Source organism: Pteropus vampyrus, unplaced genomic scaffold, assembly GCF_000151845.1.
Source record: "Pteropus vampyrus isolate Shadow unplaced genomic scaffold, Pvam_2.0 Scaffold109, whole genome shotgun sequence".
NCBI classification, from domain to species: domain Eukaryota; kingdom Metazoa; phylum Chordata; class Mammalia; order Chiroptera; family Pteropodidae; genus Pteropus; species Pteropus vampyrus.
The window spans coordinates 6,425,455-6,440,059 of NW_011888890.1; the positions used below are offsets into that span (position 1 = coordinate 6,425,455).

General features: G+C 36.9%; 1 protein-coding gene across 3 annotated transcripts in view; it reads left to right on the forward strand.

Annotated features, from left to right (window-relative positions):
* The window catches only part of FOCAD (focadhesin), a 270,313-nt gene that overhangs the window by 225,541 nt on the left and 30,167 nt on the right, over nt 1–14,605 (forward strand). For all 3 annotated transcript variants that reach the window (XM_023533725.1, XM_023533726.1, XM_023533727.1), the window contains 7 exons: nt 2,961–3,108; nt 4,976–5,095; nt 6,485–6,607; nt 7,042–7,119; nt 7,738–7,809; nt 9,129–9,231; nt 11,098–11,178. In XM_023533725.1, coding sequence (XP_023389493.1) covers nt 2,961–3,108; nt 4,976–5,095; nt 6,485–6,607; nt 7,042–7,119; nt 7,738–7,809; nt 9,129–9,231; nt 11,098–11,178 — 725 coding nt within the window. The remainder of the gene's footprint in view (nt 1–2,960; nt 3,109–4,975; nt 5,096–6,484; nt 6,608–7,041; nt 7,120–7,737; nt 7,810–9,128; nt 9,232–11,097; nt 11,179–14,605) is intronic.

Consider the following 14,605-nt stretch of genomic DNA (forward strand, 5'->3'; position numbering starts at 1 on the left):
GAAGATTTGTTAGCAATTTCAAAACCTCAATTTTATACCTGATATTTTAATTTGTTTTTGTTTCATCTGAGACACCAACACCTAACCCCTTCTGTTTTCAGTGAACAGAAAGATGTGAAAGTTTCCTCTGCCCAAGTTATTCTTGGATTAGAGCTGGCAGATATATCAAAGGGAAGCTAGAATGAGGTAAATGTGGCAATACTGAACTAGGCACTTGGGAGAATCTTTAAGACTTAGGACAAGAAATAAAATATAGAAGATTTGGAAATCAGAAGGAAACATCAGGAATAAAGATTTAGAACTGCCTTCGTGGTGCATGTCGGAAAAAATGAGACAAAAGAGAAGGAAACAATTTAGAAGGTGAATAAATGCATAGACTCTTAACATTTATATTGGCACAAAATATAGTTAGATTATATATTCACATATTACAACAGTCCAATAATTACCACTGTGGCAAATGAATCATTAGTGAATGGTAACCTTGCCTAAGAATAATTATGCTGTAATAATATTTAGGTAAATTTGAACTAAAAGCCAGGATCTCTTTTTCTAAGCCTTTGTGCCCATGGGCCTCGGGATGGTAAGGGAGGAGCTTCAGTCCGAGGGATAGAGATTTTTCTGTGCCCAGAATAGCCCAAAGAGCAAGATTTATATACCTGCCTATTTATTGAGAGAGACAAACCCCAATACTTACTTAAGCGAACTTTAAAAGGAATCCTTTTCCACATGAACCTAACACCCATTTTTCTTATATTAGTCTGGCAGGAAATAGAAATCAAGTTTTCTTGATAGAATCTTGGATCCAGTGAATTTTATTACTCATCAATTTTGCCAAAATTAACAAAATATCAAGTTAACCAAAAGAATGAAGTCTTGGTTTTTGTTTTTGTTTTTGTTTTTGTAGAACATCTCTCCACCTTAGACTCTCTTAAAATGCTGCACTTGGTCAGTTCTTCAGCATTCAGTAAATATTGGCTGGATGCCTGTCCCCATCCAGCAGTATACTAGGTGCCACAGATATCGTGGTGAGGAAAAAACGTAAAAGGTACTCACCCTCATGGAGCTTGCAGGCTAGCAACAGAGGTGGATTGTAATTAAGTAGTCCCCCAAACAATCCTTATCAGAGTTTATAATTAAAATTGTCTGAAGTAAATTAGTATAGATGCTATGGGAGAATGCTAAAGTGGTTCCCTGCTGGGCCAGGAAGAGTGTCCCTGAGGAAGTAACATTTGAAATCCTAAGCGTAGCTAGCAGTTAAATAGTCAGCGGGGGAGCAAAAAAATTTTTCAATGTATTAATCACATTTTGTCTAACTATATCTTTGGTATAATTCTATCAAAATTTTATATACATCAGTATAGAAAGATAGTCAGGAAAACTTCCCTGTAGATTCTAAATGAAAAGAAAGACTTAAGTCCATACTAATAAAGAGTGGTCTCTTCTCTTTCAGAAATGTACTTTGTCTCAAAAGCATGCAGTGCTCAGACATTAGATGCCGACTTAACTGGTTGGAAATGTATTATGCTAGTTGAGCTTGTTAAATTCATGTAAGCCGTAACAGCATTTCTGCCTGACTAATGATGAATTGTTACTGCAGTAGCTTCTTTACAAAAAATTTTCTAATCCTAGGCTGTTATGCAGTAGAACCTAGAAAACACGCTTGAGCTATTTGCCTTCTCATAGGCATCTTGCAGCACCTGAGAGGGGCTGGGGTTTGGCAGATGGCACAGAAGGCTGAGAATAGAAACCTCCATCTTCTGGCCATGCTCTGCTGGAAACTCTTTCCATGACCTTGAGCAAATCCTGTAGGCTCTCCTTCTTTTTGGGGTCTCTTATCATATGTGGAAGCTCCATTTGCACAGAGGTATTGGGGGGAAGCAATTAATACATTCATGAAACGACGTGAAGGTTTTCGATGCCAGCGAAGGAGACAGATGCTTATATAAGAGCAAAATGACTACAGGTATTGAAATATGTCATTGGAGAAATGCTCTGGATGTCTTCTTAAGCAGCAGATATGATGAGAGGCAAGCCAAATCAGAGTGAGGACAATTTCTGAAAAACTCAGCATGCTCTCAATTTGAAAAACAATAGTGATGACAACTTTTTTTAAAAAAAAAGTAAAAAAATCATCCCAAAGCTGCATTTTTTTATCATACTAGCTAGAAGTTTTCTGGGAGAACAATTCATTTATTTAAATGGATATGTGTTCTTTCAGGAGAATTGAGACACAAAGCCCAAGATTCCAATTGAATCATCACATGGGGTAACTTTTGACAAGCCTGTCATTTGTCCATTTTCTCTTCTGACCCAGTGGTACCCCACGGGATCAGAGGGGAGAAGAGGATTAATGTCATGGTGTGCTGACAAATGCACAATTTCTTTAAGAAAGAAATTCCACTTGTTGAAGTTGACTAGGAAACATGAAGCACTTAGCAGTATCTCATAATCATGCCTCTCATTTATTCACCCTGTTATTAGTCAGATGTCCTCAGCTCATATCCTGAAATTTAGTCTTTTCTGTCCTCATGCAGTTAGTCATAGTGCATAGTGCACACAGGCAGGGCGGGGAGGGGCGTAGGGGGGAGGGGTGGAGAGAAGGCCAGGGCATTTCTCTAAGGGCGGAGATAGAGCTGGTTTGACTACTTTTTATACTTCCTTCTCTCCTTAAGGTAGAGTTGAAGTCAAACTATTTCATGTTTTTGTTTGTTTGTTTTTCCAGTGGGTACACAGCACTAGCATGGGCCACTGACACCCGTTTTGACATAAAGCATTCCTTTTGAGGGGAGGTGGGTATACTTGTGGTGGCTCATAGGACACACTTACATAGCAGGCAGCAGAATTAGAATCTAGTTGTCTCACCTCGGATTGCAGAGCACCGTAAACTCCTATGATAAGTGAGGAGCGATGACATGGATTCTTGTGATTTTAACACCTGATCTTTTTTGGCATCCAAGCACGGGCTGTATATTGGGAGTTGGACTTGTTCTGTCCCTCATGAGCCACAGCAGCCAAATGGAGTCACGAGTTCATGTGGCAGCATCACTTCGGAAGCTTTCTACATACCTCGATGACAGTGGGAGCCAGAGCAGAACATTTCAGGAGGTAGGAGATGAGGTTATGGTTTTTTTCCCTTTTCTGTCTTTTATTTTCCTGTTGCTGCTTATTTTCTACTTCTCACATTTTGGTAACCCTAAAATTAAATTCTTCCTCAGTGTCAACTGGGACAAGGAGAAAATCTGAATGGCAAACAACCTATATATTAGATCATGAGGTTTTAAATTGTACAGCTATTTAAATCAACGTAGACTTAAATGTGGCATATAAGATAAGAACTTTTAGTGAATACAAAAACCTAAGTCAGCATCACTAGGAGGTACTTTCTAAGAAGACCTGCAATTTCTGGAGGAAGGTTAAATGGAGATTTTAGAATTATGCCCAAGCCAAACGTAACTTTGAAGGATGACCAGGAAGAAGCTTAAACTGTGGATCGAAAAGGCATTTGCTTTTTAAATATTAGCTAGCAGGAAAAATGATTGAGGAAATTCCCCTTACCAGATTAAATGAAGAGCTTTTTCTGTTTAGGCGCAAACATGTGCAGAATCGCAGTTCATGTGACACAGTCTGTGAGTGTCGACCGTGTTGACAGAGAACATCTGAGGCTTGTGTGTCTGTTGTGCCCAGGTGAAGCTGGACCGTCTGTGCTCTTCTGTGGGAGCGCTGGAGACGACCTCTTGGCCTGGCCAGATTCTCCCTCTCATTAGAGCAGATTCTATTTTGTCCCGGCCTGCCCACGAGCTATTGATGAGTACATAATGGCTGCTGTGTTTCCCTGCTCAGCTCCTCTGCTTTCAGCAAAGGGACTTGTTGAATCGGTGAATTTCTTTGGGGCATGGAGGGTTGAAGTTTTGTTCTAAGACATGCATGCACCACATTTCCATTTTTAAAGTGGGGCAGAGCACAATTTAAAAGTACATATTTTCTTTCAAGCAAAAGGGGGAAACTTTGCAACTGAGGAGCAATTCAATTAATAAATGAAAGCAAGGTTTTTATCTGTCTGCCTTGATGTTTTGATTTATAAGGCCTTGAGCAAGCATTTTTTTCTCCCTTCTGATGTTTTATTATCCAATATATCCCTTAGAAACTGCTTCCTTCTGTCATGCTATATCAACCAGTAGGAGTTGAATATTTCCACTCTGTCTTAAGAGCATCTTTGTAAGGGAGGGTTTCATCATGAAAACACAAAGCAGGAGGGAGGAGTGATTAACTGTGATTTGCAAAAACTAAGGCTCAAATAGATTGACTTGCCCAAAGTTACTTAGCCAATAAATAGTCACTTTGGGACACACACCTGAGTATTCTGTCTCTACTCCGCATACTCTTTTTTATTTGTCATGTGTTCATTTCTTCATTTATTTATTTATGCATTTACTTGTTAAATTATCCTACCAGTGCTAATGAGTAAGGAGCATTGTCTCTACTCTACACAATTTTTCTAACTATGAAGCCCACAGTCGTGGTCCTTTATGCTCCACTACTGCTACTAAGGAATTTTAATGTAGCAGTATTTCTTTCACGTCTTTGAGTTTCCTCTGCTGTTTGGCCTTGGATCGTAGTAACGTCCACCGTTATGAAAATCTGCTTCTACTCTTGATAGATGCTGTGTTCTAAGTTGATAAAGGAAGTTTTTGGTTTAGAGTATAAAGATCTGGATTTGAATCTTACCTCTGTCACTTGCTGGCTATGTCTACTTGACCTTCAAAGTCCAATATCTATAAAGAAGAAATAATGACACCCACCTCATAACATTGTTAGGAAATATAAATCAGGAATAAAACAGTCCACAGTCTGTAGTTGGTGTATTTGAAGGCAATCTTTATCTTGGGGAGGAGTTTCACAGAGTATTTGTGCCAACTAAACCATGTTCTTTTATTTTCCCTCATGAAGAAACATTTGTCTGCTGTCTTCTCAGGTCCTTGCCTATACCATTAGCTGTGTGTGCACATCAGCATTCAGTGCTGGAATTATTGAGGCTGCAGAGGCTGAAGATATTATGAACAAGCTTCGACTGTTGGTAGAGAACAACCAGCAGGTTGGAATGTGTACCCTGCCTGTTTCTCCCTATGGGTCTCATGCTGATTTTGACTTACTCTGAATTAGAGTGTAATGGTCTATTTTCGTGCCCAGAACTGAGGAACTTCTAATTATTCTCTTCTCTCACAGCTATAGCCAGCAGTCACATCCTCTGTCTCCTCCTATAGACTTGATTCTCTTTTGGTCTGAGAAAATACAAAGGCTTTACTCTCTCTCCAACTGTTGCTCTGTATTTATAAAATCTTAAAACGTGGCTGGGAATATAAGAGTCAGAGACAACAATTTGTATAGCTATGAATGTGTAGAGGGTTCTGGCAAGGTCAAGCCACAGCACATTCAAGGCAGAAAATCTCTGCTCATGGCTGAATATGTATGGGAATATTTAAATACTTGTAAATTAAATACCTTTGAATGTTCCCTCTGAAATATTATTCAACCACAAAAAGGAAGGAGATCCTGTCATGAGCTGAAACAAGGATGAACCTTAAGGTCATTATGCTAAGTGAAATAGGCCAATCACACAAAGGCAAATACTATATGATTCTATTTTTATGATGTACCTAGAGCTAGAAAGTAGAATGGTGATTGCCAGAGGCTGGGGGACGGGGTAATGTGGAGTTACCATCTAATAGGTAGAGAGTTTCAGTTTTGCATGATGAAGAGTTCTGGAGACCAGTAGTTGTTGCACACAGTATGAATGTACTTAATACCACTGAACTGTATGCACAGTTAAAAATGGTTAAAATGGTCAATTTTATGTTCTATGTATTTTTACCACAATTTTAAAAATTGAAAAGTAACGTTCCATCTGATTGCACATGCTCTAGAATATCTCCATTGGTGGTAATTTTTTTTTTTTTAAGGTTTGTCCTAAGTCTTAATATTGGCCAGTGTGGGTTATTTCAGGATTCACTGGTTTTAAGCTTATATTATATGGTATTGTTACTATTTTATGGATTATACGCCTGCTCGCTTATAATAGGTTTTGTAACATCAAAATGTAGAAGTTTCTGTATGTGGTGCTCTTTATGGGACATTTTCTCTTCTTGCTTGGGAGTTAATTGAGCTTGTGTGATCTACTTTGGTATTTCACCCTAACCCCTTCTGAGAATTTGGGTCATTTGAGCCAAGTTGCTCAATAATGCAGTATTATTTTCCTCAGATAAATCACTCAACTGCAGCTGAATCTTTTGCAATTAGACTGTAGTTTCTCTTGCAAACCAAAGTCTAGATTTTAAAAATATGCAAATCTCTGATTTACGGATGGTTAAAGAGCTTGGTGGGAGGAAAGGGAGCCCCTAGAAGTGCTCGTGTTGCTATATGTAAATTTTTTTGATCTGTGCCATTATTTTTTTTCCTTACCCCTTGTTTTATTTCTTTATAACAGACCTCAGGTTTTGCCTTGGCCTTAGGGAACATAGTTCACGGCTTGTCTGTATGCGGACATGGGAAAGCTGAAGACTTAGGCAACAAACTGCTCCCTGCCTGGATCAGAATTGTTCTAGCAGAGGTAAGAGTCATCCGTTGCATGTTGTTTTATTTTTTTTATAAAGGAAAAAAGCCTACTTAATTGAACCATTTATAGGTGCTGCTAAGGTATATAGCTTAATAAAAGAACAGGCAATTTCAAACAAGAGGAACGTATACTTTTCATCTCTTATAAATGATACATCTGTCAACTATTACAATTAAAAAAAACTGGCTATTTTGTCATTTAATTTTAGAACAGCATTGTATTTTTTTAAAAATAAAAACAAGAAGCCACCTATGATCTAACAACTAACCTATTACTTTATTCAAGTCAGTTTAGTTCAGTGATACATGTTATGTTGACCCTACAAAGTATCATTTCAACTATTTATTTCTCTATGATATAATAAGTTTTATAGAATTCAAACCCAAGGACTATTTCCCCATTGACGTATTCTGACGCTTTGTTTTCAGGGCACGCCCACGATGCTTTGCTTGGCAGCTCTTCATGGTATGGTAGCCTTGGTAGGCTCCGAAGGAGATATAATGCAGGTAAAAAAAAAAAAAGAAAAAGAAAAAGGAAGCAATCTAAATGTGTACATAGCCATGGCAAGAGGAGAATGCCCAGTATCTCAGTGTGCTAATGACAAAAGAATATATGCTTGTGGTAATGATTATAGTGGAGTTTTTAGTGACCTGATGTGGGGAAAACTGCTCTTTGCTGAGAATTCTTTCTCTAGAGATTTGTTTCTTATTTTATTTGGTTTATAGGAATTAAACCTAGTGAACTTGTATACTTTCTACAAAGTTCCCTACCTGAGAAAAAAATGACCGGATCATAAGAAATGTCAAGTCATTCATAAGAAACTCCATTTTGCATATGTAATGTTTAAATTTATATCACTGTAATTATTTTTTCACTTTAAAATGTTTTCCACAGTGGGCATATGTGTAACTTTTTATGTAATTCTAAGGAATTCCTTTGTTTATACTATAACGGTTTATAAGAATGGGTTCTGCTCTCAAGGAGCTCACAGCTTTTGTTTTCGAAATATAAGGACATAATGATAAATTATTCCATAGCTCAGAAGATGATCGCTCCTCCACTGGGAATATCAATATTTACTTTTTCTGGGATGTTGGGGTGGGTATTTCTCATTTTTCTTTCAGCTGAAGTCAGAAGCCATACAGACCTCTCATTTTCAAGCCAGACTTAATGAAGTCATCAGAACCATAACACAGGTGAGAAAAGGAATTTAAAATCTTCAGGTAGGGAAACAGATATTCCCCTTTGTTGTCATTTTTCTCTTTCATGAGACAAACTTACGTCGAAAATTAAATCTCTGGTTATTCATGGTGAATTCAAGGGGCATTTGAAAGTGGTTTATGGTCGTACATTTACTGACAAACATGCAATGCCTTGGGAAAAAAAAGAAAACTGGCATTTTTGAGTTAACTTAAGTTGTCATTTGGTTTCCTTAAAAATTAAAACCTGACCCTGTGAGGAATGTCAGGCCCTTAGGAGAAGGAAAAATGGAAGGTGATCAGAGGGCAGTGCAGATACCTAAGCAGAATGATCAAGTATCACTAGTTCAATGTCACTGATAAAAATATTTGGGTAAATCATTGTTAGCATTATCCTTGGATAAAGAATAAACATTCATCTGCTGAGAAATGATTTTATATCTTAAGATTTTTATTTTTAAAAACTTATTATGTTATTGTATGAAATGTGAAGGTACAGAGTAAAAGTAGCTGAAAAAATACTACTAATGGTCCTTCCAGCCTGAAGCAAGTGGCTTCTAATATTTGGTCATATTTCTTTTCAAGGATTCTAATTTTCTTTGCATAGTTGGTATTCTTACTGTATATAGAACTTTGTAGTCTAGTCTTTTCACTTAGTATACTTGTTTTCATCTTTGTAAAATATAGTTGATTACAACACCTGTAAACTTAAAGAAGTTTTAGTAATTCATATTTTTTAAAGCAAACATAAACCTCTGAACAGAAGAAACTTTTTTAAATGCATGTATGAATATGAATAATCTAAAAAAAATTCTACTGAAGCTTAAGTTCCTATAACTAGGGAGGAAAAGCTGTGATTTGAACTAATTTTAAAATGCTTATTATGAATGATAAAATAATAAAACATTATTTAAAGAAGAGAACAAAATAATATCTCCTTTCATTTTTTAGAGGTATTTTAATCTTGAGAGAAACTATCACCTCTTTTTCAATTTTGGGATTTTCTTTTCCCATTTTTTGAAAAATTCTTTTGAGACCAATCTGAGTCAGTGATACCTGAGACAAGCACTGGTTCCTTCTTCTATCATCATTGATTGATTCATTCATTCATTGATTCAGTCATTCAGCAATGCTTGTTGATAACCTTTATGTCCCAGGTTTAGTATACTAGACAAATGATACCACTTGTCCTAGAACTTCTCATTACCAGACAAGTTACGACCTCATAAAAGATTAGTGACTTTCCATGAGTGGACTTTTATGGAACGGAGTTTGGATCTTGCCCTGTCACTGAACTGTTACATTTTCATCCATAGGTCATCAGTGTATCTGGGGTGATTGGTCTTCAGTCCAATGCAATCTGGCTTCTGGGACATCTTCATCTATCTATTCTGTCCTCCAATCAAAGTAGAACCTCTGGTAAGATTAGAGCCATAGGGCACTGGAGCCGCAAGGAGGGATTGCTGACTGGAGGCTATGTACTTAGTTAAGAGCATTAACCTTCACAGCAACCCTCAGGGGTGGGTATTACCTTCCCTATTACACGTCAAAGGAAATGCACCTTGGAAAGGCTTCCTGACCTACCCAGGGTCACATGGCAGTTAGTTAGTGGTAGACACGAACGTAGAACTCAGATCTGAACTCTTCTTCTTTGCCTCCCTCAGGGAAGAGTTTAGACACTGAATCTAACCCCATATTTTACAGATGAGGAACCTGAGGCTCAGAAAAATGGCGTTACTTACATACAGAATTAGTTTACTGACAAATCCAGAAAAAAGGAACCAGGTCCTTGAGGCCTGGACTAGAGTTCTTTTTATTTTACTAGATGTAATCATAGTTTGAATACTGCTAGTATTTCATTAAAATTCTCTTCATATGTGGCTGCAGTTCTTCTGGCTCCTGCTTTTGAGAAAATAATAGTTACAATTGTACATCACCTTGGCCTTGGAACTGAAATCCTAGGTGTTAATATAACATGGCTTTTTCTATTGCCAGCTTTTTTGTAAAAGCAATAAGAAATATTTGCAATTCCCACATTCTTAATTTATGTTGCACTTGGAGATTTGCTAAGGAGGCATTACTGTAATGCACTGAGACCTATGTCTGCTCCTTGTTCTTTATAGAATTTTGACCCACCAGCTCTCTTGGACCCAGACCAGAGAGGTTTAGGTGCCAAAGATTCCTCATTAAAATCTAGTTTCACATGTCCTCTGACAGGTAGTCTATGGACAGCATTACCATGAACATAGGCCCCTGTAATTTCTGTAATTACTGTCTCCCTCACTTTCGGTCACTCCTTAGCTACAGAAATGGGATATTGCTCTGTAGCATTCCCAACATGATGAACTTTAGATGTTTGGAAGCTGTCGTATTAAAATGGGAAAAAGAAAAACTTAGTCATATTGGAAACCCTTTGTAATGCTACTTTTGAAAGGCAGTGCTCTCACAATATCCTGGTAAAATAGCATGTTTGTGTCAGGCTTTTGCTTTTTTACAAAGGCTTTTAATTGTTATGTTGTGGGGTACATGGTCTGGCCCACATATACTCAAGTCAGGTCATAGCGAATCATCCTACACCCAGGTTCTTCAGAACTATGTGACTATATGTCTGGAAAAGTACAGCCGCTTGTTTCTGATGGAATTTTCCAATTGAGCCATTTACTTCAGTAAAAACCACCTCATGAAACAATTATGGGGAACTGGGAGGAAAAGAAGCTAGGAAACTCCCAAGACTCAACTGGCATAAATGTCACTGCTTCACCATTCCAGGTCAGCAGCATCTGGTTATTTGTACATGTTGGTCACTCAGAGGTCCCTGTCTTATGAAGAGACTGGCTGCTATTAATACTGATTGTAGTATTTCCATGGTTCATATGTGTGACTCAGGATGTTCTGAAGTAGCTCTTAGACTGGTGGTCTCAGCCTGGAAGCCCAGCAGACTCCTTGCTGACACTGAGAAGGTCACAGGATTAGGGTTCATTGATGTGCCAACGTGGGAAGGATTTTTTTTTAACTACTTCGGTAAAATTTTTGTCCTCTGTGGTTTTTCAGCCTCTACTGGGATTCCTACTGTCTTAGATAGCTGGCATAGCCTAAATGATTACTTCAAGGCCAGTCACTTAATCTAATAGAATTAGTTGTAACTACCGAGTATTGCGCTGAGATTAATGGCATAAACATCTCCGCTTTTGTCTCTAGGTTAATATGGCAGCATGAGATCATTATCTTTCCTTCATTAGTCCTGCCAAGTTCACTGGTTAATTTGATCATTTTCTGTCTCCACAGTTCCTACTGACTATAGCTATTTGCCTGAAAGCAGTTTTATCAGAGCAGCCATTGGCTTCTTCATTACAGGAGGGAAAAAAGGCAAGTAAACACAGTTTTTGAATTTTAATATTCTTTCTACATGTTAAGTTTCTGTGCCTTCAGCCTTGTATTGTATTAAACAATACAAATCTGAAGGGGTGGATATTTTCTTCTGCTAGATCATCTTTGCAATGCAGTTGACCAGGAGGCCAACTACAATAAATGGTACATCAACATACACTCTGTGTAGTCTCTATGAATGACCTTGGGGGGGACTCTGCAAAGACCTTAATCTTCCATTGGGTCATTTCAAAAGTAAAAGTGCACGTTACTTTTCATGTCAATTTCTAGTGAGCGTGACCTAACAAGAGAAGACACACCTGGGTACGGTTTGCGTTTCAGGACCTGGCTTGGAAGTAGGTTTTCTCCCTGAACCTTGTATGATCGCTCTGTGTTGCCAAAATCGCTGACTCTGGGTCTTATTTTTAGCTTATGTTCTGCTTCTTTGCAAACATTCATCCCTTTGTGATTCTATGTTGCTGTCACCTACATTAGAGCGCAAGCAACCTGAAGACGGAGATTGTGTGCCTTTTGTTTTAACTAGAGCCAGAAGAATGCCATATGTCTTATTAAATAAATACTCTGTAATGAAACATATATACTATTCAGTGCTGTGAGGAAAAAATGGATTAGAACTCAAGATGTCACAGCTCAGGAATCAGTTGCATTGATATTTGCTAGTTTTGTTGTCAGTCTGGGCAAAATCAGTGCCTAACAACAAGATCATCCCAATTTTATTTTTAAAAAAGTTTTAAACAAATTAAAATAAATCTGGAGGAAGGAAGTCTGATTATTAAAGGTTGTGGAAGAATAAAATCTCACCATTGAAAGAGACATTAAAAGTCATGTCTTCTGATTTCCTACTAAGCACAGTAGTCCCTGGAGCTTCCAGACTATAAACTACTTTCATACTTTGGAGATGAGTTCCTTTAGTTTCTGGAGTTTAGAAATTGTGCTATTATCTTAGGGTCATGAGTTAGCATGATTTGCTTCTACATATCCTCAGTAAAAACTGATATATGGTTGATACTTACTGGATTTCATTAATCAGTGTCACCACAATAAAAAAATTAATTAAAATATGATTATGTCATTGTACATGATGTATATAAACATGTCATAATATTACACATAATGTGAAGTTAATTGTTTATAGTGCCATAAATTAAGTCTATTTAAAATAGATAATATAATAGAGATGTCTTTACTAGTAAGAAATTGAATTTTTACTAAAAGAGCATCTAAAATTTCCATGGCCAGAATACTTCTAGGAATATATATTTTTGCTCATTTTTTGTCACTTTGCTCACCGATATCTTATAAAATTTTTAAATGATGATAATGTGAGATAATTTCCATGAGAAATAAAATAAAAATGAAAGATAGACTCTTTCTTTTCTAGTGAATAAAATGTCATTTGGTCCCCCAGATCCATTTTTCTTGGCAGAAATTATTTTTCTCTGAATCCTGAGGGAAATTCTTGGTTAAATGTAACATTTTTATGATTATACAGTCATAGCACAAAAGGAAATGTTCTGCTCTAAAACTAAAAAATCAGGTGGAACTGGCATCAATGACGTTATGTGCAGTCTTGCTGAAAGCTGTTTTAAACTGATAAGTGAAGTATTAAAAAATGCCATATTACCAATCAGATTTTTGGTATTTTCAGGTTGTGGGAGAGGGCTGCCTTCTTGTCAGGTTTGCTGACTAGATTCAGAGGAGAGTCTATTCAGCCTTCCACATTACTCATGATGACCCCAGAGGGGTGGGGACCGTGGGAGGCTGACCTCCGCCTCGGAAGCCCATTTACAAAAACAAAACCAGACCCTGCTCTATGGGGCTAAATGGGATGGCCAAATGCTGAGGTGTGCATGCAAACGAGTGTTTTCTTCTTCAATATGCCCAGCTCATTTGAATTTTAATAACTCCCTTCTGAAGCAGCTTTTGAGTTTAAATGTCTGGATGTCACTCACCAGAGCCAGTGGGGCAGCTGATAGGAAGGATGACAACTTTGGCGAGCTCTTTTGAGGAAGAAATGGTTCTAGAGAATAAAAATCATGCTTGGCATAGGCAGAAGAGAGCAAACTTGAAGGAGAGCATGGCTTCATTGCCTCTGTGTGCCATTTAATAACACAAGGGGAAGAAAAGTATGATGAGTTATTCCTCAGCCACACTTGTGCAAGGAGGAGATTGGGCATCATGATCTCAATTTTAGCCAATCAAATTTGAGATAGCGAATATATTCATCTGCTTTCTAATGCAGAGGGCTCTTCTCACTTTAATACTCATGTGATAGAACATACAAGCCGTTTATAGCATTCTACATGTTCATAGGAGGATTATGTTTCAAACCATACCAAATAGATGAAATGCCTTCTAGTTTTTAAAGTCTTCAGTTAATAGTTTTGAATATAACTTTTTTTTTTTATTATACCCTATAACATTCTCTTTTCTTTCCTATGGACATTTCTTGACTATGCTAGGCTTAAAATTTGCTCATAATCTAAGTCCTCCTATCATGGAATTTTTTTCCCCCTTAAGGGCCTTTAAATTTTGCCTCTTATTTTTGTCTTTTTTTTTGCTCGTTTTTTCATTTTTTTCCTGACTGCTGATCTTTTTTTTTTCCTCAACCTCATAGAATATTCAGATTTCAGGAAGACTTTATCCACTTCTTTTATAAACATTTGAAATATATTAAAAGTACTGAATAAGAGGAATCATTTCTTTTGAATGCTGACATTAGATATTTCTACCTATTTAAAATTATTTTTCTTATTTTGTTTGGGAATGTGACTAATTTTCTAAGCTTTATTTTTCTATTATACCTTAAAGTTCACGATAAGAAGTTTTATTTGAGGAAAATATATATATTCTTGTAATAAAGTCATTATGAATGGTATTTTGTTCTTGATATGAATTCATTGGTCAGTGATCTGTGTATATAAGAATTGGGCTTCTGCATAAACTATAGATAGATATATTCTCAATCATTTTTGGACTATTTATATAAGATATAATTGTTGGCCCATCTAGCCAGAGGAACAGAAATAGTGAATCCTAAGTATAGAACAAATGATATGAGAAAGCTATCCTGTTTTTCTTATGAAATTGTGGAGTCAGTTGCCAAGATTGTGTTAAAGTATTTTAATTTAGCAATAATTTACCTATACAGTTCTTTTAGAAATATTTATTAGAAATGATACGTATATAACACTAAGTTTAAAAATGGTAAAAAGAGTCCCCTATAATCTTACCACCTAGAGATAACCACAATAGATATTCCAGTATATGTCCTTTTAGATGTGTGTGCATTATACTATGTTGAATCACAAATTTTCTATTATTTTGTTGCCTAATTTTTTTAAATTTAACAAATTTACATGTAAATGGACATAATTACCACCCATCTCCTCCCAAAGAATCCTTT